General features: G+C 40.6%; 1 protein-coding gene across 6 annotated transcripts in view; it reads left to right on the forward strand.

Annotated features, from left to right (window-relative positions):
• The window catches only part of CEP128 (centrosomal protein 128), a 199,907-nt gene that overhangs the window by 123,405 nt on the left and 50,008 nt on the right, over nucleotides 1-26,494 (forward strand). For all 6 annotated transcript variants that reach the window (XM_079988650.1, XM_079988651.1, XM_079988652.1 and 3 more), the window contains one exon: nucleotides 25,195-25,244. In XM_079988650.1, coding sequence (XP_079844776.1) covers nucleotides 25,195-25,244 — 50 coding nt within the window. The remainder of the gene's footprint in view (nucleotides 1-25,194; nucleotides 25,245-26,494) is intronic.

Below are 26,494 nucleotides of genomic sequence, written 5' to 3' on the forward strand. Positions count from 1 at the left end.
TTGGGGAAAATGTTTCATGTGTTTGATGAAAAATTATATTTTGAACTTTTTTTATCTTGTTAGGATAGTTGAGCTTGCTCTTTAAGTGTGTAGATGGAAATTTATTTGGGATTTTTGGCTGCTGTGTGTTGTAAACTTTGCCAAATTAAACTTGTGTCCACAAAGTACTAGTGGTGTGGAAATCAACCAAACTATTTGCAAACTTCCATTTAGTGTCTTATTGCAGTGGACAAGCAGAGATGTCAGTTCCGGGTACATTTTGCTTAATTCCTTATTATTTTCTGGGTTGTGGGGTGGGGTGCTTTTTTTTTTTGCTATTTTGTTTAAAGGCAAGTATGAATGCTTCTGTGAAAAATTAAAAGTGAGCTGTCTGATAAATTTATTTTGATATTTTTCTTTCTTTCCCTTATACTGTATTTATTTTTAATGTTTATCTTATACACATGGCATACTAATGGTGAAGGTAAATGGTTTGCCTAGTTTTTAGCTTCTTTTAGCAAAGTGCATGAATATAATCAGCATGGATGCTAACTTTCTGCTAGTAAATAAAAACACCTTGGTGAAAACAAGAATTTGAATAACATTGACATGACTTACTGTTTTCATCCTATTTCACATTTTTGTATTTTTACCATGTAGGCATCATATTTATGTATGCTGAAGTATAGAATTGTCTACCTGGGCAATGTTTTAACTGCTTGTGGAAATGTTTTCCAAAAAGGTCAGCACCCTCTCATTTTGAAGAAATAGGGAGTCAATATTGTCCTACTACATAAAGAAAATAATGGATGGTCCACTTTATGCTGTTCTCTTTTGAAATTAATCATATACATAAGATAAGAAGGTTGCATGTAATATCTAAAGGTGAATATTGTATAGTACTCTTGTTAATAAAATGCTTATTAAGTGTATTTTAATGACAATGTAGTATGTTTCATGGAAAATTAAGGCTGCAGCCTAAAACACACCTACTAGGGAGTAAACCTTGCTGAGCTCAGTGGGACTTAGGATTGTGCTTAGGATTGCTCTGTAAGTGTAAAGCAATAGTTTCAGATCACTGACAGTGGACTGTGGCATGTTAACAGAACCGAAAAGCAAGTAATGTGCAAAACTCCCAAGTCAGCCTAAGTGAAACTAGGAGGATTAAAGATGAAAGACAAATGTAAAGGCAAGGAAAAACCCAATATATTTATATCATACAGACTTTAAAGTATGGTGCTACTGCTTCTCATTTCCTGCTAGCCAGCCATTTGTCAGACATCTTTTGGTCATCTTTCAGTTATAGCTGCATGCTTTAATACATTATCAATGGCCATGCTTTTTTATATTCTTAACATCCTTTTGTAATGGAAAAGCTTGATTAAATATTTTGCCTTACAATATGGGAACTGTAAGTTCCAATGCTTTGTCTGGTACCAATTTCCCCCCCTTCGCTGCCAGTGTCAATCCCGAGAAAGCATATCCTGAATGTTTTAATTATAGCTTTGGGAACATAATCCCAATTCTTAGAAAAATGGTTGAGAGCGCATTTGTTTTTCTTTATAAAGATTATTTTTTTAACAAAAGCAGCCTCAATTAATTTGGTGTGTTTTCTTTCCATTACTACAGATGCATTGGTTTAGATCTGGCAAGTAGCACAGAAACTTAATTAACATATTCAAAGTTAAATAAAGCTGTATAACTCTCCATAATTGGGAAGCTGCTATACTTCAAGGTCAGATTTTTATGTATCTCTCTTTGGATTAAATGCCTGCTGCTTTTAATTTGGACAAATGGGAATTGTGAAAACTGCCTATAAATCTCAAACGCCTGCCCAGCTGGATATGTGAACAGCATTTAAGGCCTTTCTTTTAAAAAATCAGTTGTGACTTGCTAGTCCTGATTTCTACTGAAATCAGAGCCAATATTCAAATTTTAATTTCTTCTGAAAAATCCTGTTTCCCTTTCATAGTCCATTCCCCATTCCTCCCATCCCAACTTTCTTTCTTTCTTTCTTTCTTTCTTTCTTTCTTTCTTTCCTTCCTTCCTTCCTTCCTTCCTTCCTTCCTTCCTTCCTTCCTTCTTTCTGATAGACCAGTGATATGTTTCCCCCATTATTTCCCTTGAATGAGGATATGTTAGGCAGAAATGTGAATAAACATTTACTCTCTGTTTATGGAGTTTTGGAGGGTTTTGTTTTGTTCTCTTGGTTGCTACATGCTTGCTCTTGCATAAACCAAATTAAGTTCACAGTTACCTAGGTTTTCCTGTTGTGCTCATTTGTCTCCCTAAACAAATTGCAAATCTTTAATCTTTGTAAACATTTTTGTGTATCCTCCTTCCTAGTAGTAGGAGAGAATTAGGATTCATCTTTCTACATCCCAAACTGTTTCAACTGTGTCTTCAGAGGACACAGTTCCTTAGCTCACAGTTTCACCCAGGTGCCCAAGCATCCATTTAAGGTGAAGATTATTTTCTTCTGTTTGATTAACTAGCACCTTGGTGGGGTGGAGGTGCTTTTCTGACAGGGGAGTCGCTGCTGCCTACCAGTTGTTGTTTTTTGTGGGGGGGGGAGAGGGGGGGCAAGGTAGCAGAGTAGGAACACTGGATTGGTTAACTTGTGGCAGAGTTGCCTACAGAGAGTTTGCTGTTGTAATTTCCATTCTTCTTGGGCTTGTGGCTTTCTTCTTAGCTGAATAAATGTGCTTTGAATGTCTCTGTCTGGGAAGGGTGCAGACTAGGTAGAGTGATGTCATGGAGACATTCTGTTGTTGATCTGCCTTTATTGGTGCCTTGGATAATATAGGAGATTGTTGGCTAGTGGCAACATGATGGGTGGAAAACTGTTCCATGATCGATGGTTCCTGCAAGCATAGTGGTATGCACTGTTACATTCTATCTTGTTTCTACTCCTATTGTTTTGTATTTGACTTTTCTGCTGGGAAAACCCTACTACAGTGTAGCATCAAAGCCATGGCACAATGGCAACTCTGCTAGCAGGGCCAGACAACCAGGCTATAATAGAAAATGGATGGATTATAGTTCAAGTTAGTCACTTTTGATTTTGATGCATAACTACTGCTTATGCCCCTTGAACCATTTGGAGCTGCTTTTTCTATGTGCTATAATTCCGAAGCTTTCTTTTTTTTTTTTTTAGTGGAAAATCTTGGATGAACTTTGCACTTCTGAAGGGGAAAAATATTTTTAGGAGAAAGTCTTGGACTTTTTTGCTAAGTCAAGTCCCTGAATGTTACTATATTTCTTTAGCAACCGCAAATGCAAACATTTCCCCGCAAAATGTGCGCAAATTAAATTGAATTAAATACCGTATTTTTTGCTCTATAAGACTCACTTTTTCCCTCCTAAAAAGTAAGGGGAAATGTGTGTGCGTCTTATGGAGCAAATGCAGGCTGCACAGCTATCCCAGAAGCCAGAACAGCAGGAGGGATTACTGATTTCACTGCGCAGCGATCCCTCTTGCTGTTCTGGCTTCTGTGATTCAGAATATTTTTTTTCTTGTTTTCCTCCTCCAAAAACTAGGTGTGTCTTGTGGTCTGGTGTGTCTTATAGAGTGAAAAATACGGTACATGTGTTTCAGCAGCAATTGACACAAACTTATTTTTAGTTCTATAGCCACCTGAGCAATATAACCAGCATGCATTTCCTGCTTGAAGCATATTGAAATAATAATGCAACTAGCTTAAGAATATTAAAAGTTGATTTTCCTTATTTGGCCTCAGTGCAGAGCTTTTCCGAGACCAAAAGGCAAAGCCAAGACTAGGGCCACCAAAACACCAGTCCATGAGTGAAGCAGCTAGCCCACCAGCTCCCATAGAGAGAGTCTTGGTTACCCTGCAACATAAGGTAAAGGTAAAGGTACCCCTGCCCGTACGGGCCAGTCTTGACAGACTCTGGGGTTGTGCGCCCATCTCACTTAAGAGGCCAGGGGCCAGCGCTGTCCGGAGACACTTCCGGGTCACGTGGCCAGCGTGACATCGCTGCTCTGGCCAGAGCCAGAGCCAGAGCCGCACACGGAAACGCTGTTTACCTTCCCGCTGGTAAGCGGTCCCTATTTATCTACTTGCACCCGGAGGTGCTTTCGAACTGCTAGGTTGGCAGGCGCTGGGACCGAGCAGCGGGAGCGCACCCCGCCGCAGGGATTCGAACCGCCGACCTTTCGATCGGCAAGCCCTAGGCGCTGAGGCTTTAACCCACAGCGCCACCTGCGTCCCCACCCTGCAACATACCAAGCAATAATAAGTGGAGAGAGTGCTATTGTATTCAGATTCTTCATCTGGTCTTCCCATAGGCATCTGGTTGGCCCCAGTGACAAATTCATGGAGACCCCCTGAGTTACTGCATCTGGAGCTATCCCACTGTAGAATTTAATTAAGCACTGCCAGGAAGCACTTCACTTCTTTCTCCTGCTCCTTTTGTTAGGGCTTGTTAATGAGAAGAACATCACAATGCTGTTCCACCCTAGCACGCTCAAGGCTGGGGTACATGGTATCAAGAAGGGAAGGAGATGCCAACAGTGATACAGTCAACTGGAGGTTAGGGGAACAGTTGTCCACTACTGGTGCATAATGAAAATGATATACAGTGGTACCTCAGTTTACGAACTTAATCTGTTCCGGAAGTCCGTTCTTAAACCGAGGTGTGCTTTCCCTAATGACGTCTCCCGCCGCTGGTGCCCTTCCACCATTCGGATTCCGTTCTTAGACTGAGGTAAAGTTCTCAAACCAGGACACTACTTCCTGTTGTGCAGAGTTTGTAAACTGAATCGTTTGTAAATAAAACTGTTCTTAAACTGAGGTACCACTGTAGATGCAGGAGAATCTTTGATTTGGCTATTCATCCTCAGCAAAGAATAGTTCTTGTAACCCCAAGTGAAGAAGACAAAAACTTTCTGATAATAAGTGTTTCAGCTCCTAATTCCTACATTCCGTGTGCCGGTATATCTTGATTTCTTCAGGGCAGAGTTGCTGTCACATGATGCAGTCACCTAATGTCAATTAATCAGTTGGATGACATTGTTTGACTGATCAACTCACCACATTTGCAGTCCTAGAGAGAATTGCTGCTATAGCTCTATGAGAATTATAGATAATAAAAGGTCATGGTAATTAGACCAATGCAGGACTCCAGTGTAGTACTGGGGGGCACATGCAATTCTGTGTACAAGGATCATCCTCCACCAAGCAATAATTGATGCCTCCTGGAGAGTCAGAGAAGGGCATCGAGAAAAGTGTCTTTTTCATGTAAATCTGTTTTCTTACAGGGGCTGACAGCGCCAGTTATTTGTTGCATCAAAGCAACTATCTGTTCTATACGAACACATATTCAGACTTTTAAGTAGTAACATTAGTTTTGAGAGAAATGGTGCCAACAAAACGATCGTACTGTAATTATATGTAGCTGGAACGGACACATATATGGGAATGACATTGCAGCCCACACAAAATTATACTCTCTGTTGGGAACAAGCATGAAACAATTGCAGAAAGCAAAATCACCCACTTTTCTTTTGGTTTATCTCCTTGTTTCCTGAAAGACAGACTCTGAGGTGTTAAGACCTCATTTCTCAGGCTGGCTGTATACCTGTCTTACAAGTCCCCATGACAGGATTTAAAAGAAAATCCCAATTACAACTGCATGGAAGAGAGAAAGTGACTCTAGAATTGGCTGATAGAGCAGTTCACTGCCCATAGCTTCTTTTTGCTGAAATAGTGTATCAGTCTCTCAGCTGTCTTTTACACAATTAGTGCTACAATCCCATACATTGTTTGACCCTTATGCCAGTACTCCTTAACTGCCTGTTTGTTAGAGCCTTTACTTCAATGGAAATAGTTTCTTACTACCCTTGGGGATTGGGAATCTGAAACTCTGTGTTCCATAAGAGGAGATGCTGGGTGCTAGCCTGGTAGAAATGAGAAATGTACAGTTTTGAGAAAAGGTAGGATGAGAGGGGGAATGCACGACCCTCCTCCACCTCCAAAGAGGAATGTTGTTGGGGGAAATTCAAATATATATTGTTGCACAGCAACCAAATCTCCAAGCAGTGTGAGATTCCATTCCAGGAGCTCACCCAGGGTCCAAGTTTCCTTTTGGAAATGAGGCACAGCAGAGACTGTGATGTCTTTATGATATAAGGTTTATTTACACATATATGCAACCTGAGCCTATGATGGAGGGGTTCACAGCATTAATACCCCAAAAGGCTCATTTTCTCCCATAGCTTCAGCCTTGGATTCAAAACAGAAATCAAACATTATGCTCTACCTCTCTGGTTTTTCAGCCTTCAGCTTTACTTCTAGGTACATTACACACACTTTCAACTCTAAACCCTGCCTTTTGTCTTTTTCACAATCTGCAAGCTGGAGGAGGGGCCCCATCCATTTTCTGTCTGGGACAGAGCCCCCTCTCTTAATGGCTCTTCACCTTTCCTTAGTTTTCTTAATGGCCCTTCACCCAGGCAGTGACCTGAACACAGGAAGCCAGTCTGGCTTATATTTTAACACTTGCTGGGTCCAGGTGTTAGAGTGGGTCTGGCACCTCCAAATTCATAACAGCCTAATACATTTTAGTTAAACTTAAACTTTACTGATTTGAGAACATGAGAGTGGGGAGGCTACAGAGCAGGAAAGTTTCAGTATTAAAAACTTTGTACTTCTATCAATATGTTTTTATTCTACTCTTTTTATTCCTCCCCCTCCACACACCCCCGGCCTTGTGTTAGTTTGGATATTAGTTTGCAAGCTTTTAGGACAGTTTAATATAGATTTGTTCCTCTCCCTCATGTGAGTTGTAGGGTTTTTTATGTGAGATCTCTCCCTGCTCCCCCTCCAGTTTTCCAGCAAGCAGCGCCTACTTTAATTATTCATTTTGCCTTCCGTCCTTTTGACCCTTTTCCTGAACCCGCCCCCCTCTCTCTTGACTGTCTTGAACAGTGCTACAAGGCTTCTATCCCATGAGCAGTGGCACTCTTCAAGGTGGTCAAGAACATATGGCAACATTTTGCAGCTCCTATTTTGAAAGTGAAATAGCACCCCCCCAAAAAAAAGAGATATGTGGATACCCTACACACAGATAAGTCCATCTGTTTGTGAATTAAATTATGACAATTTTATTTTTAAAAAACTGCCTTATAGAAATCTGTGATCTTTCAGGATATTTATCCAAGATGTCCAGTCTGCCTATTTTTTAAAATCCCTTTGTTGCCTGTATTGAACTGATAGTTCTTGTGGTCAGCTCTGTATACTACTTCCCTTGATATTTGCAAGCTTATACAAATGAACAAAAAGTGCCTATGAAATGCGTGCAGTACAAGTGGTGTTGCTGCAGGAGGTACTGTGGTGGTCTCCAATGCTGAAATTACTGATTTACTCTGTAGCAAACTTCCAGTGTTAGTAACGAACAAACTGTAGCCAGGTTGGTTCCTTGTATTGTAAACCTGAGTCCTTTGTACTACCAAGAAGCACCCTTCTGGCTCTTAAATTTTGAGTGTGTATTTAGCAATGTGCAAAGGCAGCTGATAGAATTCTGAGAAACATTCAGCTCATGCTGAACCTTTACTTAGGTGAAAATGGCAAATTTGAACAGAGATAAGGAAGCAGGAAAGAAACTGAAGATTACAGAGATTTTAGGAATGTTCTTTATATGTTCCCATTTGTGGTGGAAACTAATCCAACTGTTTACCAGTGTCTGTCATGTGATTGAATGTGTGATCACATATATTTGCTTGGTAAATAATAGCCTAGCTTTGGGAACATGACAGTTAAATGCAATCCCGTTCCTGGAAAGTTGAGTAGTACATTTTCAGTGAAACAGCTCTGACTCAAGCTAGTACAAAACATTAGAGCAATCAGAGCGCATTGTGATTAAATTGTGAAGGTGGTAGGATGGAATGGTGATGACTGTTACATAGTCACACACCAGCTTTGGGAATAGCTATTATCATCATTATTCAGAATTGCTCCATAGGATATACTCCCACCATAAATCAAGTGCAACTACAACCCATCTTGTTGTGGCTCATAATGTGGTTTTTACAGTTAAAAAGTATTATTGTTCTCAAATTAAAAACATGTTTCTGCTGTGCTCAAAAGCTTTTGATGAATTACTGGAATCAGCTAATATTTAATACCTTATGCACATTGAGCAACGACTAACATATTTCATCTTCCTTTTTTTTTGTTTTGTTTTGTAAATTGGAAATGAGTATAATGTTCAAAAATAAATCAGTGCCAGTTAGTTTTAATCAGCTCTTTCTATTTCTAGAGGATTTATGTAGGAGAGAGGAAATACTTCACCGCAAGTAGCTTCCATGAAAGACATGTGCTGCCGGTATTAGATCAGAGTATTATTTTAAGAATAAGAATAGATGATTAGAATGCTTATTATTAGAATAATAATAGATTAGAAAGCATCCTAAGAAGAAAAAAGATTCCGTTTAGTGCTGTGCCATGTTTTTCTTCCTCTTGCATTTGTGTCTGGAACATCTGGTACAGCTCATTGCTACAGCTCATTGCTTGTGGCCTGGAGATGGGAGCATAGGAAACTGTATTATACCATGTCAGAGTTTTTCATCCATCTAAGCCCAAGACTGTCTGCTTTGACCAGCAGTGGTTGTCTGGGCTCTCAGGTAGAAGTCTTATCCATCACTGGTTACCTGATACCTTTAATTGGACCTGTCACCCTTCTAGAACATGTGTTCTTCCACTAAGCTGTGGCCCCTTCATGATGTTTATTGCATGCTGAAAGACAGAAATTCATGGCTGTTCATGGGGTGAACAGTTGTAGAAATAAATGGAATCTCTGATTTGCCAGATAGGGTGGGTGCCATTCCTCAAAGAGATGGCTTTCCCTACTGCAGACAGGCAGGGTCTTCAATGTCTTTTATCTTCTCCAGGGGGAGGTGTTGTCCTACCCTACAGACCGACCCTACCTGCATTCTGCTAATTTGTTTAATTCGTAAATATTGACAAGAGTAGGAAAGAGCTACAAGATATAGGGTAGATGCATTGGGGTTTAATGTAAGGTTTCTATACATTTATATAAAATACTTAATAAAGCTTGCATTCTCTAACAATTGGCATTTGCTCTTGTTGATTGCTTACCCAAATCTAAGTTGCCATTGGAATTCACACACTCCAATTTTCTGTTGTACATGCAGCGCATTTTGAAACTCTGGCCTCTATTATGCTCCGTAATTGTGCTCCGTGATTTGACTGTGACATGCAGAAATGATCTGTTTTTCTACTGCATCTTGCACAATGAAAGTGTCAAATTTCAGATCTCTTGATAGCGTTAATCAGTTCCCCATTTTGAGGACAAATGCACAACTGTCCAGTTCTTCCCAGAAACTGGGTTGTCTTGTGCTCTCTCTGTCTGTGTTAAATTTTAGCTTTCTGGTAGGCTAGAAATCTTTTAACTGATTTCAGGTACATTATGATGGTGAGAAGTGCATATGTCCTGTTTTTCTGATTTTTCTAGAAAATAGAGTGTTATAGGAATTCTAAGGTCTCATATATATAAATCATATGTTCATAAATTTACAAGGCAAACACATACATAAGTATATGAACCAAGTGCCTGAAATAGTACAGTGCAATCCTCAACCCATTTTGACTCTTCCGATGACCTCAAATATTCTCTGCAGTGAGGATGGAAATGGGAAAGCCTCCCCATGGTCCCTTTGCTCAAATCCTGTCTTAAGGGCATATTTGTGTATGAATAGGGTGAGCCTGGATTCCGGAACTACCAGTAAGTATTTAGCATCTCAAAAGGAATGGCCAGGCTGCCCAGGTGGAGCAATCAGTGACCATTGTCAGGTATCCTGACAAACAGGATTTCTGTGGTAGACCTCCTCCTGTGATGTATTTCTGTTGGAGACCACCTCCTTCTGTGATGTATGTATGATGTTTTGGGGGGTGGTCTTCAGCTACAGGGTGGGCAATTTCAAAAGTCTATATAAGGGCTTGCACACCATTGTTCAGGGTTCCTCTCCTCCCTCCCTTCGTGGGGTGAGTTGGGGATCCTCTTGCAACAGTAAACAATAAATATCAGGCTAATTAGCTGCTTTGCTTCTCCGTATTCTCTGGTTGGCCTCTGTTATTTTCTCCTTCTGATAGGGAGCCTACGTAAAGACTCTATACAGGCTCTTGCATACCCCATAAGGGGAAAGGAGCAGGTATTTTTCTTATAACACAGAGTAACCATGGAGTTTCATTAAAGCCTGATAATTCTATTTGAGCCTTTATGCTTATAGCGCTCTCTGGAGAAAATGTGAACATAAAAGATATATGAGTACAGCATACATGAAACACCACACTATGCAATTTGGTGTTTAAAAACTTGTTGTATTGGATAGTGAACTAACTGAATTCTCCCACCCAAGCAGAGATTGCAAATTAAAAATACAGGAAATAAATGTTTAAATAAGATGTTGAGATGTGTTCTAGATAACATAATGAGCTGAAACTGCATGAAATGAGCTTTGGGTCTGGGATTTGACACAGCTGATCATGTTCCTAGAGGGTTGGGAGGGGTGGGGGGAGAGGGTCGGAAGCCAAGCTTCTAGGTTCTAGGTAGCTGACACTAATGGCCCAATGTTTAGTGCAGGCCTTGCAGTGTGTTTAATAAAAGGTCTCTTTCCCACAACCCTTCCTGCTGCATCATTTCATTCTAATTAAAGTTGTGGGTGACAATTTGTTTCTCAAAGTCTTTGGAGTGAAACCACTGAACCATGCTGCTTGGGCCAAGCCCTTCAAGAGCCCTGGAACTTAGCCCAGGTGTGAAGTTAGAAGAACTGGACATTTGAACATTACCAAACTTTCCCCACGTCGCAAGCAACTAGAGCCCTATGTCATCAGAGCATTCTAACTAGCCATGATAAAAAGTGACGGTCACTTACTTAACAATAGTCACACAAGATTAGAATAATGTTTTAGTTAATATTATTTGTTAAGTTTATATACCGTCCTTCATCTGAAGATATCAGGGCGGTTCACAAAGTAAAAATACAGGGTAGTAGCACAAAATAAATATTTAAAACAAAACAAGACCTGTTTTTAGTCAATGTAACCTGCAGATATGATTCACAAATTAAAAGCAGTGCCATGTTCTTCCATTTTTACTGTAAAATTATAGGTAATTTTATCACCACAATGTTTTTTCAAAACACTGCAAAAATATAATCCTCAGTGGGAATGGCAAATGGACTGCATTCCAACATGAAATTTTGCTTCGCTGTTGCTTCATCACCATCCTGCATTGATGTTATTTTCGCTTACCCTTTATAGGACTTGAGACAGATGGTGAAAACTGCATGAAGGTGTAACAGGCATTGTGATTTCCCCCCGTATTCCTCTCTCCCCTATCAAATACCTAAGCTGTCTCAACAAATATGGCAGTCAGCATTATGAGATCAAGAACTTCGTATTATCATAAAAGCTAGTCAGATATAGTTGAATCCAAATAATACCTAAAACTCCTGTTTCCGTTCTTGCTGAAGACACATTTTTGTATCAAGCTAATTTTTCCTTCTCATGAGAATATAAAAAGAGCCCCACTAGATCAGATTAAAGGCCTGTTTAGTCCAGTATCTTGTGCCCTATAGTAGCAAACTAGATGGGAACTACAGTTTTCAGAAGCAGTTGTGGGTTTCAGCAAAATGTCTTGTAAAGTTTGTGTGTCTACGTGCATGTAATTACGGCATCCTTAGATGTACTTAACATTTATTTCATTTCTATACTGCTTAAAAGTACAAAAAGAGACCAAAATATTTTTTTAAAAAAACTAGTGTAAATAAACTACATCCAAATCAACACAAACATCATAAATACAAGCAGCATGAAATCTGTAAAAAAACCAGCAATCATGTAAACCACATTGAATCATTTTGCACGAACTGCCAGGGCAAATTTTAGGAGTGATGGTTGATGTTAGGCTGTTTGTGAAGATCAGTCTGATCAGTGTCAGATTAACTTCGATTTTTTGTTGGTTAATAAATGACATATTACCCTTTGAACTATTTTTGGTTCTGGCAAAGGGTACCAAATGACCAAGCTTGAAATTTAAGTGACCTCTTAAAAAAATATCTTATGAAATAGGTAGGGTGTAGGTGCCAGCAGAGTTTGTGTAATGCTGTAACATGCTGACTGATTTTGTATTTAGTCTTTGAGTTCTCTGGCCCCTTCTCATTTTTAGCTAAAGGTCATGTTTTGTAAAGAAAAGAAGGCTTGTAAGTTGGGCTTTCGGTGACTTGATGCTCTTTGCTCAGAAAGCCGTAGACTGTCTTATTTGGAGCACTCAGGAATTGACAAGTCGTACTGCAAAGCCCTCCCTCAGGTACGAATTCCAGTATCAATTTTTTTTTTTTTTTTTGGAACTTAGTTTCTTATCACTCAGTCCTCCACTTCAATTTCTTCCAACTTGCCTGTCTGCTGAAGCATTCCTCTCAAGTTATAGTGGTTATTAAAATGTCTCTGGTCACTGGTTTTTAACTTGGCAACAGACTTCAAATGGTTCTAGCCAATGGCTAGCCTCTCAAAAGACAACCCCTGTGAAAACAATCAACTCCTGCACACTTTTTTGGGAGGGAGAAGATAAAATGAATTTCTGATGTAGCCAAGAGGAAAGGTTCTGTCAGACATGCATAAATATGGATAGGCAATAAAACATGCAGACAAAACAAAACTAGGATGTTAAGACACAAAACTTACTAAAGAATGTGGCATTCAATTTCCTGTCATGTCATTTTGTATGTCGTACCATTATTCTTATATAGCATCCATGCCCGTAAGCAGTATCAGTATCATTTTCTGAAACCAGAAATGACAAATTACCTTTTTAATCTTGTACTAGGTGAATTAAAACAAATTAACTTTTTATTTCTCTCTGGCTTTGCTCATGGAGGATTTAAATCATTTTCTGAAATGGTAATGTTGCTCTATTTGAGAGGGAACTTTTCAAAACTTGCACAAAAGACACTTTTTAGAAACTATGACATTTGACAATTCATTTAAGTTAAAACAGGCCACTCTGAGGCCTTGCTTCGAAAGCATTCCTTAGAAGTGTTCTTATTGACCTACTTTGCTGATTTACGCAGACATATGAATACAATTTTGTTTGTTCAAATCGGACGTGATCTTTGGCAACGGGCAGATTGCCTAAATCACTCTCATTTAATCTCTGTCGCATGAGGACTTGTCTCAATATGAGAGAAATCAAAGCCCGGTGGTGCAGAAAGGAACAGGACCCTCTAATTGAACAAATTGTACACACATACCTTCTTATATAAATTCACTTGCTCATGTGCAAACACAATGATTTTCCATATAAGTTAATAGATTTACACTCCTGATTTTTTTTAAAAAAATACATATTCCAACAGTAGGAATGTAGTGTTCTAAAGGCACATTTGCCCAGGAATGTTCCTTGTTTTTCCAGATGCTCTGTCATTAAGCTGGAGGGAGAGCAGGTGAAGCCCTTGTCACACTGGAACAGCGAGGCGCATTGGGCTCTCAACACAATTGCCCCTGAGCACCCTCTTTGGTGTTGTAGGACCCTCTCTGTGACTTGGTACGCCAGTGAACTAAGGGCAATGAAACAAGTCAGACAATGAATGGAGTGCAAGTGGCAAAAGATGTGCAAAGGAAGTCGACTGAGTATGATTGCAGCGGCAGAACCATGCAAACTTTATGGCGGTTTTCTGCCTCTGTTGCTTTCTCAAGTAGCCATGGGGCGGAGCATTTTCATAACATCTGCTCCAGAGAATGGGCACGGGTGGGGCTGTGGTCTAAACCACAGAGCCTAGGGCTTACCGATCAGAAGGTTGGCGGTTCGAATTCCCCGCGATGGGGTGAGCTCCGGTTGCTCAGTCCCTTCTCCTGCCAACCTAGCAGTTCGAAAGCACGTCAAAGTGCAAGTAGATAAATAGGTATCGCTCCGGCGGGAAGGTAAATGGTGTTTCCGTGCGCTGCTCTGGTGTGCCAGAAGCGGCTTAGTCATGCTGGCCACATGACCCGGAAGCTGTACGCTGGCTCCCTTGGCCAGTAAAGCGAGATGAGTGCTGCAACCCTAGAGTCGTCCACGACTGGACCTAACGGTCAGGGGTCCCTTTACCTTTACTCCAGAGAATGAAGTTTTAGACCCTTTGGAAGCCCACTATGAATGGTTTGAGGGTAAAGCTGCTTGTCTTTGTAGCAATCTGAATGCCATTTGAGCCATTTCAAAATGGGTTCAAGCCTGGTAATATGACTGAATGGGCATTGGTCAGCCGGAATATCAGCCAGACACTGTTTCTGTTGTCTTTTTGGTACCTTCCAATTTGAACAAACCTTTAAAGTTGATAACTTTCCTATTTTGCATCTGTATTGGAATCGTTTGTTTATTTGTTTTAAAAGAGAGAGAGCCAGTGTATTGTAGTGATTAGAGTGTTGGACTAAGACCTTGGAGACTGGAGTTCTAGTCTCCACTCAGCCATGAAACTCACTGGGTGAGTCACTTATTGCAGCCTAACCCAGAGATTTTCAACCTTTCTGAGTCCACGACTCTCTTAACCAACTACATTCTTTCTGCAGCACTCCTGCTTATTCAAGTCTCTCCCACCTTGGGCATGTCAAACCCCCTTTCTGCATGTCAAACCCCTTTTCTGCAGTGACTACCAGCTTATGGAATGCTCTTCCCAGGGAGGTTCAACGGGCACATTAAATGATTTGTTTTTGTTCTTATTTTATTATGTATTTTTCATTATGGTTTTTTTTTATCTTATCATTTTATGTTTGGAACCGCCCTGAGACCTATGGGTATAGGGTAGTATACAAATTTAATAAATACTAAAATAAAATCCAACCAATCCATTCATGTTGAAGGCTTTTTTTACCAAAGGTACGTACCTGACCAGAAATTGAAGATAACATTATAAACTGAAGGTGCCGTCTTGAACATTATGGAATGGTTGTGTAGTCATTGTACTAAACAGACAATTTCATATTGTGCAATGGGCAGCAAAAACTGTAACCACAGAGATTGGTAGTCCTAGTGGCACACAGGAAACAGTGCCCTTTATTTGAGGACATGCGGCAAAGTGCGATTTGTGGTTGCCGTGATATGAGAGTTACGTGGAAATATTTTACCTTTGTTTAGACTTTACATTGGTTCTTGGAAGTATTAAATGTGGAAGCTTGGTGACCCACAGCTGGTTTTCTGTCTTATTGTGATATGATCCTAGGAGAAGCTTATCATCTTCTCCCCATCTCCATTCCTTTACTCTTACTTAGAAAATAAACATAATGAAAATTATATTAAACAACCAGGTGTCTATGGTTTGCTCAGTCTCTGTTATTTTGCAATTCATTTCTCTCGCCGTGTTCTTAGAAATACATAGAGCTGCACACACATACACACACAAAATATAAAGCAGAGTAACATTTTTAGTGTGAACTTTTGGGCAGATGATGGAAACCTTTTCAAAGCTTGCTAAACCTGAGAGATTAAAGAGCAAATATAGTACGTTCTGTTCCCCCAGCTTCAGTAAATTGTTTCTTTAGGGAATCAACAGAGAATACAATTCGTTCTGTCCAAAGCTTGCAAGCCTGAATTCCATTTCTCCTTTCCTCCCCGCCCAACTTGCCGTGATTGTATGTGCTGCTGCTCCAGGCTAATGCAAGCAAAGGAACAAATGTTTGAGAAGTGTGGTTTGAAAGTGCAGTACCATGACAACTGGAGATAGTGACGGTATCGAAACAAGCTATGGGAGCTTCTGTTTGAGGCTTGAATGTGCAGCCTGAAATGTACAGGGCAGAAATTTAATCCACTTTTGGAGGTTTACAGGTAGGGTAGCGGCAGAAACAGCAGTAGGTCCAGGCATCTTATTCATTCACTTGATATCATTTCTGTTCATTGGTGGGAGTGCTACTGGCAGAGGAGATAATAAAATGAACTATTTCATTCCTTACACTGATGAGCGCTGGGGGGGTGGGTGGAGGAAGCTAATTAAAATCTATGAAAGAGAGCAAAAAACCCCAACCCTTTAAAGATAGACAGTGCAAGGTGGGCAGTGTTAATACAACAATTTGTTAATGGAGTAGGCAGCTGCAATCAGTATTAAAAATTACTTGAGGCTTTTTATGTTTAGCAAAAGCTACTAATTAAAGAGAGCAACGACCTGTGAGATTGGCCATGAAAACCATTAGCCATCTGAATATAACTCCAAAGAAAACATTAGCTTCGGAGGTTTCTCCCAGCTGTATCTTCCAGTCACACACTGAAAATTCTTTCACTTTATTAGTTATTTTCCCTCTCTTTCAATAACAGTTGCCTAGTCTTAATTCTTAAACGTTAAAATTAAAAGTGAATTTTTAATTCTCATTAATAACAAAGGATTAAAGCCAAAGAAATAGTAATCCTCACATGTATTCATAAGCTTTATTACAGTAATGTTCTGACAGCTGTTTTAAGTTGTGTGTCTGGTTCTGAGTTTGTGAGCTAACCCCACCCAAAATGTTGTGTATAGGAGATTGCTATTGGTAGCTTGCTTGTTTGTTGACACTGTGTGGCTTCAGACATTCTAAAAAGTGCTGGAACAGGAAAAAGGGAACTTGCACGTCTCTCCCTTCTGGGAAATTATTATGCTTCAAATGTACGTGTGGGCGTGTGGAGAGGCAGGGACATATGCTATGGAGGAATTACGTGAGCTCCCTTTTTGAACCTTAACAAAGATATGTGAAAAATTCATTTGAGCTTTCCTCTATGGTGCCTGTTGGGACATGGCTCTCATGGCATGAGCTTGTTAGATCACTAACAAGAAAACATAATGTTTCAGTAAGGGTGAGATTTGGATTATATTGGAGTTCTATTAATACAAATAGGAATGCTATGCTATGTTATGTAATTTCATAATAGAGTGCTTGCTAAGAGTTTTGCAAACCTGATCAGGAGAGCTTTAAACTGAATCCTGAGGGGGAGAAACATAATATTACAGACGACATGGGAACACCTGATACCGGGGATAATAGCCTCATTAATGCACTAGCAAATGAGGTGGTACTACAGAAACCTGCTAAAGGGCATGAAACTGCAAGAAGGAAGCAGCTGGAGGGAAGGAATCTTGGTTTCAGTTGTCTCTATACTAATGCACAGGGTATGGGAAATAAGCAATACAAATTTGAGTTCTTAATGCAGGATAGCATATATGACCCATTAGGCATTGCTGTAACTGGGTGAAATGAGACACATGACTGGAATGTATAATTTGAGGGGTATAAGTTGCTCAAAAGGACTAGATCAAACTGGAAGGGGGGAGGAGTAGCACTACAGTGGTGCCCCGCAAGACGAATGCCTCGCTAGACGAAAAACGCGCAAGACGAAAGGGTTTTTCGTTTCTTGAGTTGCTTTGCAAGACGAATTTCACTATGGGCTTGCTTCGCAAGATGAAAACGTCTTGCGGGTTTGCTTCCTTTTTCTTAAAGCCGTTAATACCCTGGGAATCCGCGCTCCGCAAGACGAAAAAATTGCAAGACGAAGCAACTCACGGAACGAATTAATTTCGTCTTGCGAGGCACCACTGTATATGTAAAGAACGTGTACACTTGTGAAGAGATCCATGACCAGGAAGGGTCCTAGAACAGATAATTAAATGGCCAGTCTTTGAGCACTTTGATGGTCTGTGTTCAAAGAATGTGTGGATGGGGAGCAAACACATTTGTGCTGCCATGTCCCCATTGTTCCTGCCCTCCCTACCTCAGCATCATGCTTTCAGCATTTCAGAACTTTGTGTTGAATTTGTGAAGATTGGAAGTGGGTTAGAATATTTGCATCTCTCTTTGTAGAAGAAGAGTTTGGATTTGATATCCCGCTTTATCACTACCCGAAGGAGTCTCAAAGCGGCTAACATTCTCCTTTCCCTTCCTCCCCCACAACAAACACTCTGTGAGGTGAGTGAGGCTGAGAGACTTCAAAGAAGTGTGACTAGCCCAAGGTCACCCAGCGGCTCATGTGGAGGAGCGGAGACGCGAACGTGGTTCCCCAGATTACGAGTCTACCACTCTTAACCACTACACCACGCTGGCTCTCCAAAGAGACTCTCACAGTGACCATCAAAAGCTTCACAGATATACTCAGAAATAACATGGTGCCAGGTTTATTCAGGCAGTATGTTTTTTTTCCTTGCTCTTGGCCTTCCCTGGTGTCACTAGCAGCTCCCACTGAGGTAGAGGAGCCAGATGTTCTGGCGGCAGTGGTGCTGTGGCATGGCCAGTGTGTATAGCCGTCCTTCATGTGCTCTCTGAATGTGAATAGACCTAACACATTAGTAGGGCTATCAGGAAAAAGCAGCAGTAATTTCAGACTTCCCTTTTACTTCGCTCAGTCCGTTTAGTGTCTGCTTACTGCCCTCAGTGTTTCCAACTCTACTTCTTCCCCTAGGCCCACTTGCAAGCTGTATTCTCTCCCATATCCCCTTTCAACACCAAAAGGAAAGAAACTTAACTTTGGAACCAACTTCCTCAGTCTTGACCTCAAGGAACTGATTATGGTCTGTGATGGATCAAGTTGCTCCAAAGGGATGAATAAAAATTCTGGAGTCCATTTCTTTGAGAAGGGTGGAAAACACATTGCCTCCTATCATTTTTAGCCCTGGTCTTCAAAACAGATGTTTGCTGGGCACAGATGAATCCCTTTGTCCAGGTGGCTGCAAAGAACAAAGAGCCTTTTCTAAGGCAAGGAAATTAGAGCTGTGGGAAGGGGAGTGTGTTAATTGTACAAAACTGCTGGATTGAGCTTTAGGAAACCAGGACTGGGATTTGAGGGGAGAAAGTGTATGTTCTCTAGTCGTAACACACTTGTCAGAGAAAGGAACAATGTTTGATTTGCAGAAGGAGACCTTGCAGGGACTTAAGGTTTACGTGGGAAAATGCCATATTGCTTTTCTCCTTATTTCCCTGGGAGTGGCGGGCTGTACTTATGTGGTAGAAAATTAGAGGCACTCTTCATCTGCTCAGAGAGACTATACTCCTGCTGGCTTCTAGGAATGAGTCGGGCTACCAAGCTGAAACATAATTTGTAGACCCCTGAATATGGTTTATGTTTATCAAGGGCTCAAACATCAAAAGACAAATGAAAGAATCCCCTTCTCAGGATTTTAAAGTCAGTCTCTCATAATTATATGGCCTGATTTGTGACTGGGTGAACATTTGGATATTCAAGGTCTGAATACTTCCTCTGGAACTCTCACATTGTTTCTTTTGTACACCAGAGAAGCATGTAATCCTAAGAATAATTTGTTCTTACAACATGCTTGTAAAACCTTTTTGAGTTTTGCACATGTTCTAGCTAAACAGTTTAAATGCATGCCAAGTACTGTTTGGGTTAGATTTGTTTGAAGCACATCCCAACATTGTTTTGGTGCCACTGCCGATTGTATCTCTAGGTGTTACAATAGTACCAACTGTGCAGACCATCCACCAATTGTTATCCTGCAGTGTAAAACAGCACTTCCCAGAGTTCACTTGCTCTCACTACATTCTGTGTAGTTTTGCAACAGATTGATTATGCAGCCTGGAGCCCAGAACTGCAGTTAATGCAGAATGAAAATTAGTTTTCCTAACATGGTTATAGTGAAATGGCTGTGCTTATAGCACAATTAAGAATATTTTAAGCTGTGGGTGGAACCTTTTTCAGTTCACAACCCCTCTTGGATAACCTTCTAGGCTCAATGTGATGGTGGTGGGTGGGGCCAGAGACAAAAGGGGGCGGAGCAACAGAAGTGACTCTTTGCACAGGAGGCTATGTTCCTGTTGTTGGTGGTGGTGTTGCTGCTGCTGCTGCTGCTGCTGTTGTTATTGTTTTAATTTATCAAAAGACCCCAGGGCTGTGTACAACAGAACACATTTTATGGAGCATAATAATAAAAAGCGTAATAACAGATAAAAGAATCATAATAACACCCCCCCACCAGCTTTAACAGGCCATAGATTAGTTAATGGCCAAAGGCCTGGGCAAAGTTCCACACTCTTGCCTTTTTAATTCTGTTGTGGACTGTGGGCATTTCTCAACAACAACAAAAATCCTGTACAGGAAGATATCACCGTGGGTTAACTGATCATATGTGTCTGTCTATAAGTGAAGCCTACTGAGTTGCAAAGATTGCTATAAGTAGGCATAGCAAACATTGCATATTTGTTCCAGAAGTATCAACTTCTGTGGTGACACTGTCTGCCACCTCCTTCCCTCCCCACACAAAAAAGCATTTGTAGTGACATGCACCCAATCATAAGGTAGCAGAATAACTACATCCATTGTTACATCTACTTTCTGGCCTGGTCTTTGGCTGATTTTAAAACGATGGCAACTGCTATATTGTTTTCAGTGGCTTATGGTGCCGTGTTGCAGCCTAACATCACTTATGGAAAATGTCCTGTGTTATGGAAGTATACAAAGGAAGAACTTGCAATTGACATCCTTTAAAACAACAACAACTTTGCTGCAGTTTTATGCCATATGTGCAATGGCTGTTTTGCAGTGTACAAAAGCTATTCAGCTTTCCCCAGAATCCACATGTTCTCGCTACATTCTGCTCTGTGAGGAAAAAGCCTTGTGACAGAATGGTTCTGTGGACTGAAGCCCAAAACTGCAGTTATGCAGAATAGTACCTCTGAGAGTCTACTTTGTCAGCTGCAACAGAAATTCTGGCAACAAATGCCCTTTTCATTTGACAGATGGAACTGTGTAGTTGGCTTGTGAATCTATAATTGCTCGATAATTGCCTTTCGGGTAATGTGTAGGTTGCATATTATAAATACATTAAAATGGATTAAGTACAAGACATATCTGCTGCCCAGAGTGTCAAATCTTGCTAAGAATAAACGATATAAAATATAACCAAAGGTAGGGGGGGTCGCAGGGAGGGTTACAGTGGGATTCCTCAAAGTTATGTCAGGAGTAGAAACAGAAATGTTAGACGTTCAGGAGAGTTGCTTTATTTTGCTCATATACCAAGTCCACTTTGAGCATTTCGGCATCTGATATATGAAACCCACTTCGTTCTTCAAAGGAGCACACCCATTGCTGCCATTATGTCTGGTGAAAACTAACTTTGGGTCACCGTTCGGCTTTAAAGGGTCTTCTCTGTGACCCTTTCATGAGATGTGGACATCAGAGTTGTAACCTCATCTATGCTTTCATACCCCTTTGAGTTGCCAGTTCATCAAACTGACAGACTTGAGGAGAAAGTTTGCCTGGATTGGGAAGTAGCCGTGTAGGCCAGCTTGGCATGGAGTCTCTGCTTTTGTTATGGACCTTCAGTCTTGCAGCCTTATTTTTGGATGCCCAGAAACAAGTTTGGATTTTTAGAGTTGCAGAGGTGTTGAAATTAATGTGAGTTGTCAAAGGAATGTGCATAAATGGCAACAATAAAAATTGACAGCACGAACGGGGAAATGCATACATTGTCTGGTCAATATGTAGTGTCTCCAATTTAGGATGAAGAATTGAATTTCACCTCTGGGGTTTGTACATTACTTGATCAATGTGCTTAGCTACCAAGTGCATATTGACCAGGCAGTGTACAAACTTTCTTGTTTTTATGATCAGTTTTATCGACCTTCTCTGTGCTTTCGTGTGAACTTGACAATCACTAGTGATTGACCACATTTCTGAATTCAGTTAACATTTAACCCCCAATTTAGAAAGGGACCAATGTTGGCATACAGTGCTACACAGACATAAATTTTCTCCTATGCAGAGATAATCTCAGAGAAGAACACCCACACCCACATTTTTATTTTTATAAGTAAAACTAGGAAGCACAGCAGCTTCTTGACCCGTTTTCTAAATAAACATTTGTGCTGCACTTCAGAAATGTTAGTATATATTTCTCCCCTTCTTTCCTGTTCCTTCTTTCTGTCCTTCAGTTCTCCAGCCATTCAAGTTCTATTGTCAGCATTTTAAGAACAAAAGGATGAGAGCATAAAATCTTATCCCTGCTAGATCAAACCAAAGTTCCACCTAGTACAGCATTTTGTTCCCACTAGTGGCCAGCCAAATGCCCATAGGTAGCCTGCAAGCAGGATATGAAAAGCACAACACTCTTCTGCTCATGTTCCCCAGCTACTGACGTTCTGAGGTGTACTGCCTCTGGTGCAGCTATTATGACTCCTAATCTTTGATAGCCTTATCCTCCATCAATTTGACTAACCGCCTTTTAAAGCTACCCAGGTTGGTGGTCGTCACTCCATCTTGCCATAGTAAATTCCATAATTTCCTATGAACTGTGCGAAGATGTACTTTCTTCTGTTTGTCCCGAATTTCCCACCGTTCAGCTTCATCGGACAACGCTTGTTTTAGAATTATGAGGGAGGAAGAAAATGTGTCCACATCTACTTTCTTTTGGCTTTATTCAGGGCTCCTGTATGTTGATTGATAATGTTACGATATACTATCTTTAAAAGTGGACATAGATTTTCCCATATTGACAGCACAGGAAGAATTGAGCAGTGCAGCCATAAAATGAAAATAATTTCTTATTCATCCAGTACAAAGAGGCCTGTTTAAAACACATGTACCAGATTAACTGCTGCAAGAGGGTAGGGTCTTATCTGCTGAATTTGAGAGAGTTTGAAATACATTCCAGGTCTGTTGCCAGCTACTGCTTGCTCAGCGTCCCTTCTGAAATGAATAGGTAGGTATTTTCCATTCAGGTCCTAGGGAGCAGCTGTTCCGCATCACAAAGTACGCTATCACAATTGGCACAATTTTTAGCAGCCTCAGCAATGAGGTTTATGGATACCAAATTGAACTGCTTCTTAATCAGTTTGGATCAAAGTTACAGCATATTAATGAACAACCCATTTTCTGAAAGCAGAAACTGCTCCTATCTGTGTCTCTCATACGGGGCATAAAGGATAAAGGAGTCCATTCTCTAAGTTTGCTCATCTGACTCTGTTTGTGTATAGTAGGTTCACAGAAAACCGAACTTTGGAGGGTGGGGGAGGGGATAGAGCCACTCAGTGACCTGTACAGTAGCTTCCCACATAGTCAAGACTTCTGATGGGATATGAAAACCTCATTGATTTAGTATTTGGGAATTTGTCTGCCGACTGTCATGTTGTTTCAGTGTCTGAGACAAACCACAAAGGGTATCCGTTCTTCTGGAATGTTGTTTTTAATTCTACCCCACAAGTTTCCTGCCATGATTTCTGATCAGAAGGAGATTGATGCCACAGTTGGGCTAACGTCTTAAGTTAGCCTGTTAGCCAGTTGGCGGCAGCAGACCAAGGCAGACGCTTAGGTGTCTTAATTATTCACAAGTTAAGTCGTAACTGAAGGCAGTCTGCTAGACAGTGGCCTGTTTTGTGCATATTGTAAGATGATTTAAAATATGATCCCGTATTTTCCACACAAGAATTGGCTGTTGATTTTGGGTGAATTTGGAAAGGGGATTTTTATATATATAAAAAAATCCAGCTGAAGCACATGTGATTTGTTTTGAATAGCCTCAGCTCAAGCAAGGGATAGTGCTTTCTTTTTATGGATATAATAAAATAGGAGAATGTGCTGACAAATGTTTTAAGAGCCTGTTCAGTGGCTGTCCTTTTCAACTCCTACCAATTTGTTGCGCCTTCCTAAATATTAATCTTGTTTGGAGGATGAAGGAGCTCATGCTTACGCTCAACTCTGTCTGCAGCAGATATACAGAAATATTACCTGTGTTTAATAGTTTGTGGTTGTTAATTCTTAGCTGGGCTGTTAGGGATTTTGATATCCATGAAAATAGTGGAGGTGCTCCATACGTTTAAAGATAGTTGCAGTATGCTCATTTTGTGCTTACAGGATGTGATGCCACTTACCCAGAGTTAAACAGCTCAAAGGAAAGAATAGCAGGCTTCTGTCGCTCAATATTTCATGATCTGCGCAGGATCTTTGATAGTGGATCCTGATATTATCTCCAACCATAGTGGTCAGATGCCAAAAGGCTAGGTTACTGTATTAGACTGCAATCCCTAGTGTTCATAAATGTGTTCTGTATTCTTCTCCAGTGGTAGCTCCCTGCACAGTTTACTTGTATGAGCTGCCAAGCCATTTTTTCAGTAGGCTAGTTCCCTTTATGATGTAAGTTAGAGGTAGAGAGTCTGTGGCCTCCTGATGTTGTTCTACTCCAACATTGCTTCATCCCTGTCCATTGTTCGTGCTGGCTAGGAGCTGACCTGCTCTGGTCACAAGTGAAGTTTCTAAATTTCTACATTCTGACTTGCAAGCTCTAATTTAATGAATCTTTCTTCCATTTTCTTCCCACTGAGCAAATGGCATGGATTTCCATACTTAGTTGTGGGAGGATAGAATATAAATTTGAATATTTTTGTGATTAAATGTATGCTTATACACAGCCTCTGGGATTGGTGGATTAAAATAATCTAAATAAATAAATGACAAATATGCTTTCCTCCCTCCTGGTTAGGGGGAGACATGTTTGACAACCTATATTTAGCTTTCTACATATAATTCAACTACTTTTGAAGAAAATTATAACTTTTGTTTTTACCCCAGAATGAGGTGTTTACGTCAGCTGTGCAAATATTTTTGCAATGTCTGGAGCCCTTCATCTTTTACTTGCCCCTCCCCTCTTCCTCCCCTCCCCTGCTGCTTGATGTCTCTACAGGGCCCACTCTTGTGGCCTGCTCCACAGTATCTGATCAGCCAAGATAATCCTGCTTTGCTCTTTTTATCATGGAAAAGAGCATCTTGCAGCGGAACAATATTACTGTGTATTTGGCCTTAAAGGTCCATGAGAAAGAGAGCCCTCAAGCCTCCATAGAACAACACTGCTGCTGTTGCATTTGCTGAGGTGGCGTGGCAAAGATGCCCAAGAAACAGGGCACCACCCGGGCCTGGTTTCTAAAGGAGAGGGACCAGTAGTTGGGAATAATAGCAGGGAAGGAAGAACCAGGTACAAATTCTCAATCAGCGACTTGCTCAGAATCAATTGATGAGCAAGTGAGTGGCACATCTGGCTTATAATTATAAGTACCTCTAATTTGGAACTCTGTTTACTAAATTCTAGCCTCCTGTGAGATAATGAGGCTGATTTTCTGATTTCTTTTAGTTTGGGAATGGTTCAGGTTTGGCAGCATTTATGTACCTATTCATTTGCATCAATTCATAAGGCACATTGTTTCCTTTTTCTTGATGTTCTTTTTTTCTTTTTTGAATATGCAGATCTACTGGAGAAGACTCTCAGGAAGGAGGAAGAAATAGGTGCTCTGCAGGTATTTTCGTTTATTTGATTGCAGTAGCCTTCCAGCAGAGGAAAGGCTGTAGCTCAGTGGTATAACATACTGTCTACACATGGAAAGTGCCTGATTCAATCGCTTTAAAATGTGATGGCACAAGGATGGAGAGACCCAACATGAGACACTGAATAGATGGTGCCTGTCAGGAAATACAGTTCTGAGCTGAAGGACTCGTTATGTGGCAGCTTCTCATATTTTACCTTTTAACCTTTGCACATTATGTATTCATAATTATGACTATCCAGAATTGTCTGTCTCATGAACCATGCTGTGGTTTGACAATGATGGCTCAGCAGTTGGATTGTGTGGGTGCTGGTTGCTGATTGCCAGCCAATAATTAGATAATATAGCCAACCCAACCAGCTTACAGCATCTCATCCTGTGTTTTTAGAATCTGCTGTTTGTCTGATCTACACACTCTGTAGCCACAACTGAAACTCAAGCCATGTCTTCCCAAAGCCTGTGGACAGCAGATCCAGCCCATCAGCAAAAAGAGGCCTCCCCCCACACAGCCAAAGCTGTACTTAGTGTGTCTATTTTGGAAGTTCATATTTTTAAATTGGTTACTTCGTGTTGATGATACATATTCATAAGTGGAAGGTAGTAAGAACTAAATAGAGAACTCTCTTCTGTAGAGAACAAGAAAAGGCAGTTTGAAGCAGGGCTGGTGTTGTATCATGCTAGAAGGAATGTGTAAATATTTTATTGCCGAATACCCATTAGATTTATTTGGACTATGCATTGCTGGAGGAAACGGGGCATTAGCATAATGGGTATGTGTGTGTTTGTGATATTTGATATTGTTGCCGTTTTTTTGGTGCTCCAGTTCATGATTGTTCTGAATTTTCTGTTTCTTCTGTAATGTAATGGCATCTTTCTATTTTGCATCATCCACATTTATAGCTACTGCCCACTCCTTTAAATGTACAGTGGTACCTTGGTACTCAAACGGCTTGGCTCCTGAACAAATCGGCTCCCGAACACTGCAAACCCGGAAGTGTGTGTTCTGGTTTGCAAACATTTTTGGGAAGCCGAACGTCCGACATGACTTCTGCGGCTTCCGATTGAGTGCAGGAAGCTCCTGCAGCCAATCAGAAGCTGTGCCTTGGTTTTCAAGTGGTTTCAGGAGTCGAATGGACTAAGTTGGATAATCAAGGTACCACTGTATAATGAAAATCTTGAACCTACTTGCTTTTGTAAGTATTACTGCATGCCAGCATAAATTC

The sequence above is a fragment of the Podarcis cretensis genome (genome assembly GCF_951804945.1).
Source record: "Podarcis cretensis genome assembly, chromosome: 1".
NCBI lineage: Eukaryota > Metazoa > Chordata > Lepidosauria > Squamata > Lacertidae > Podarcis > Podarcis cretensis.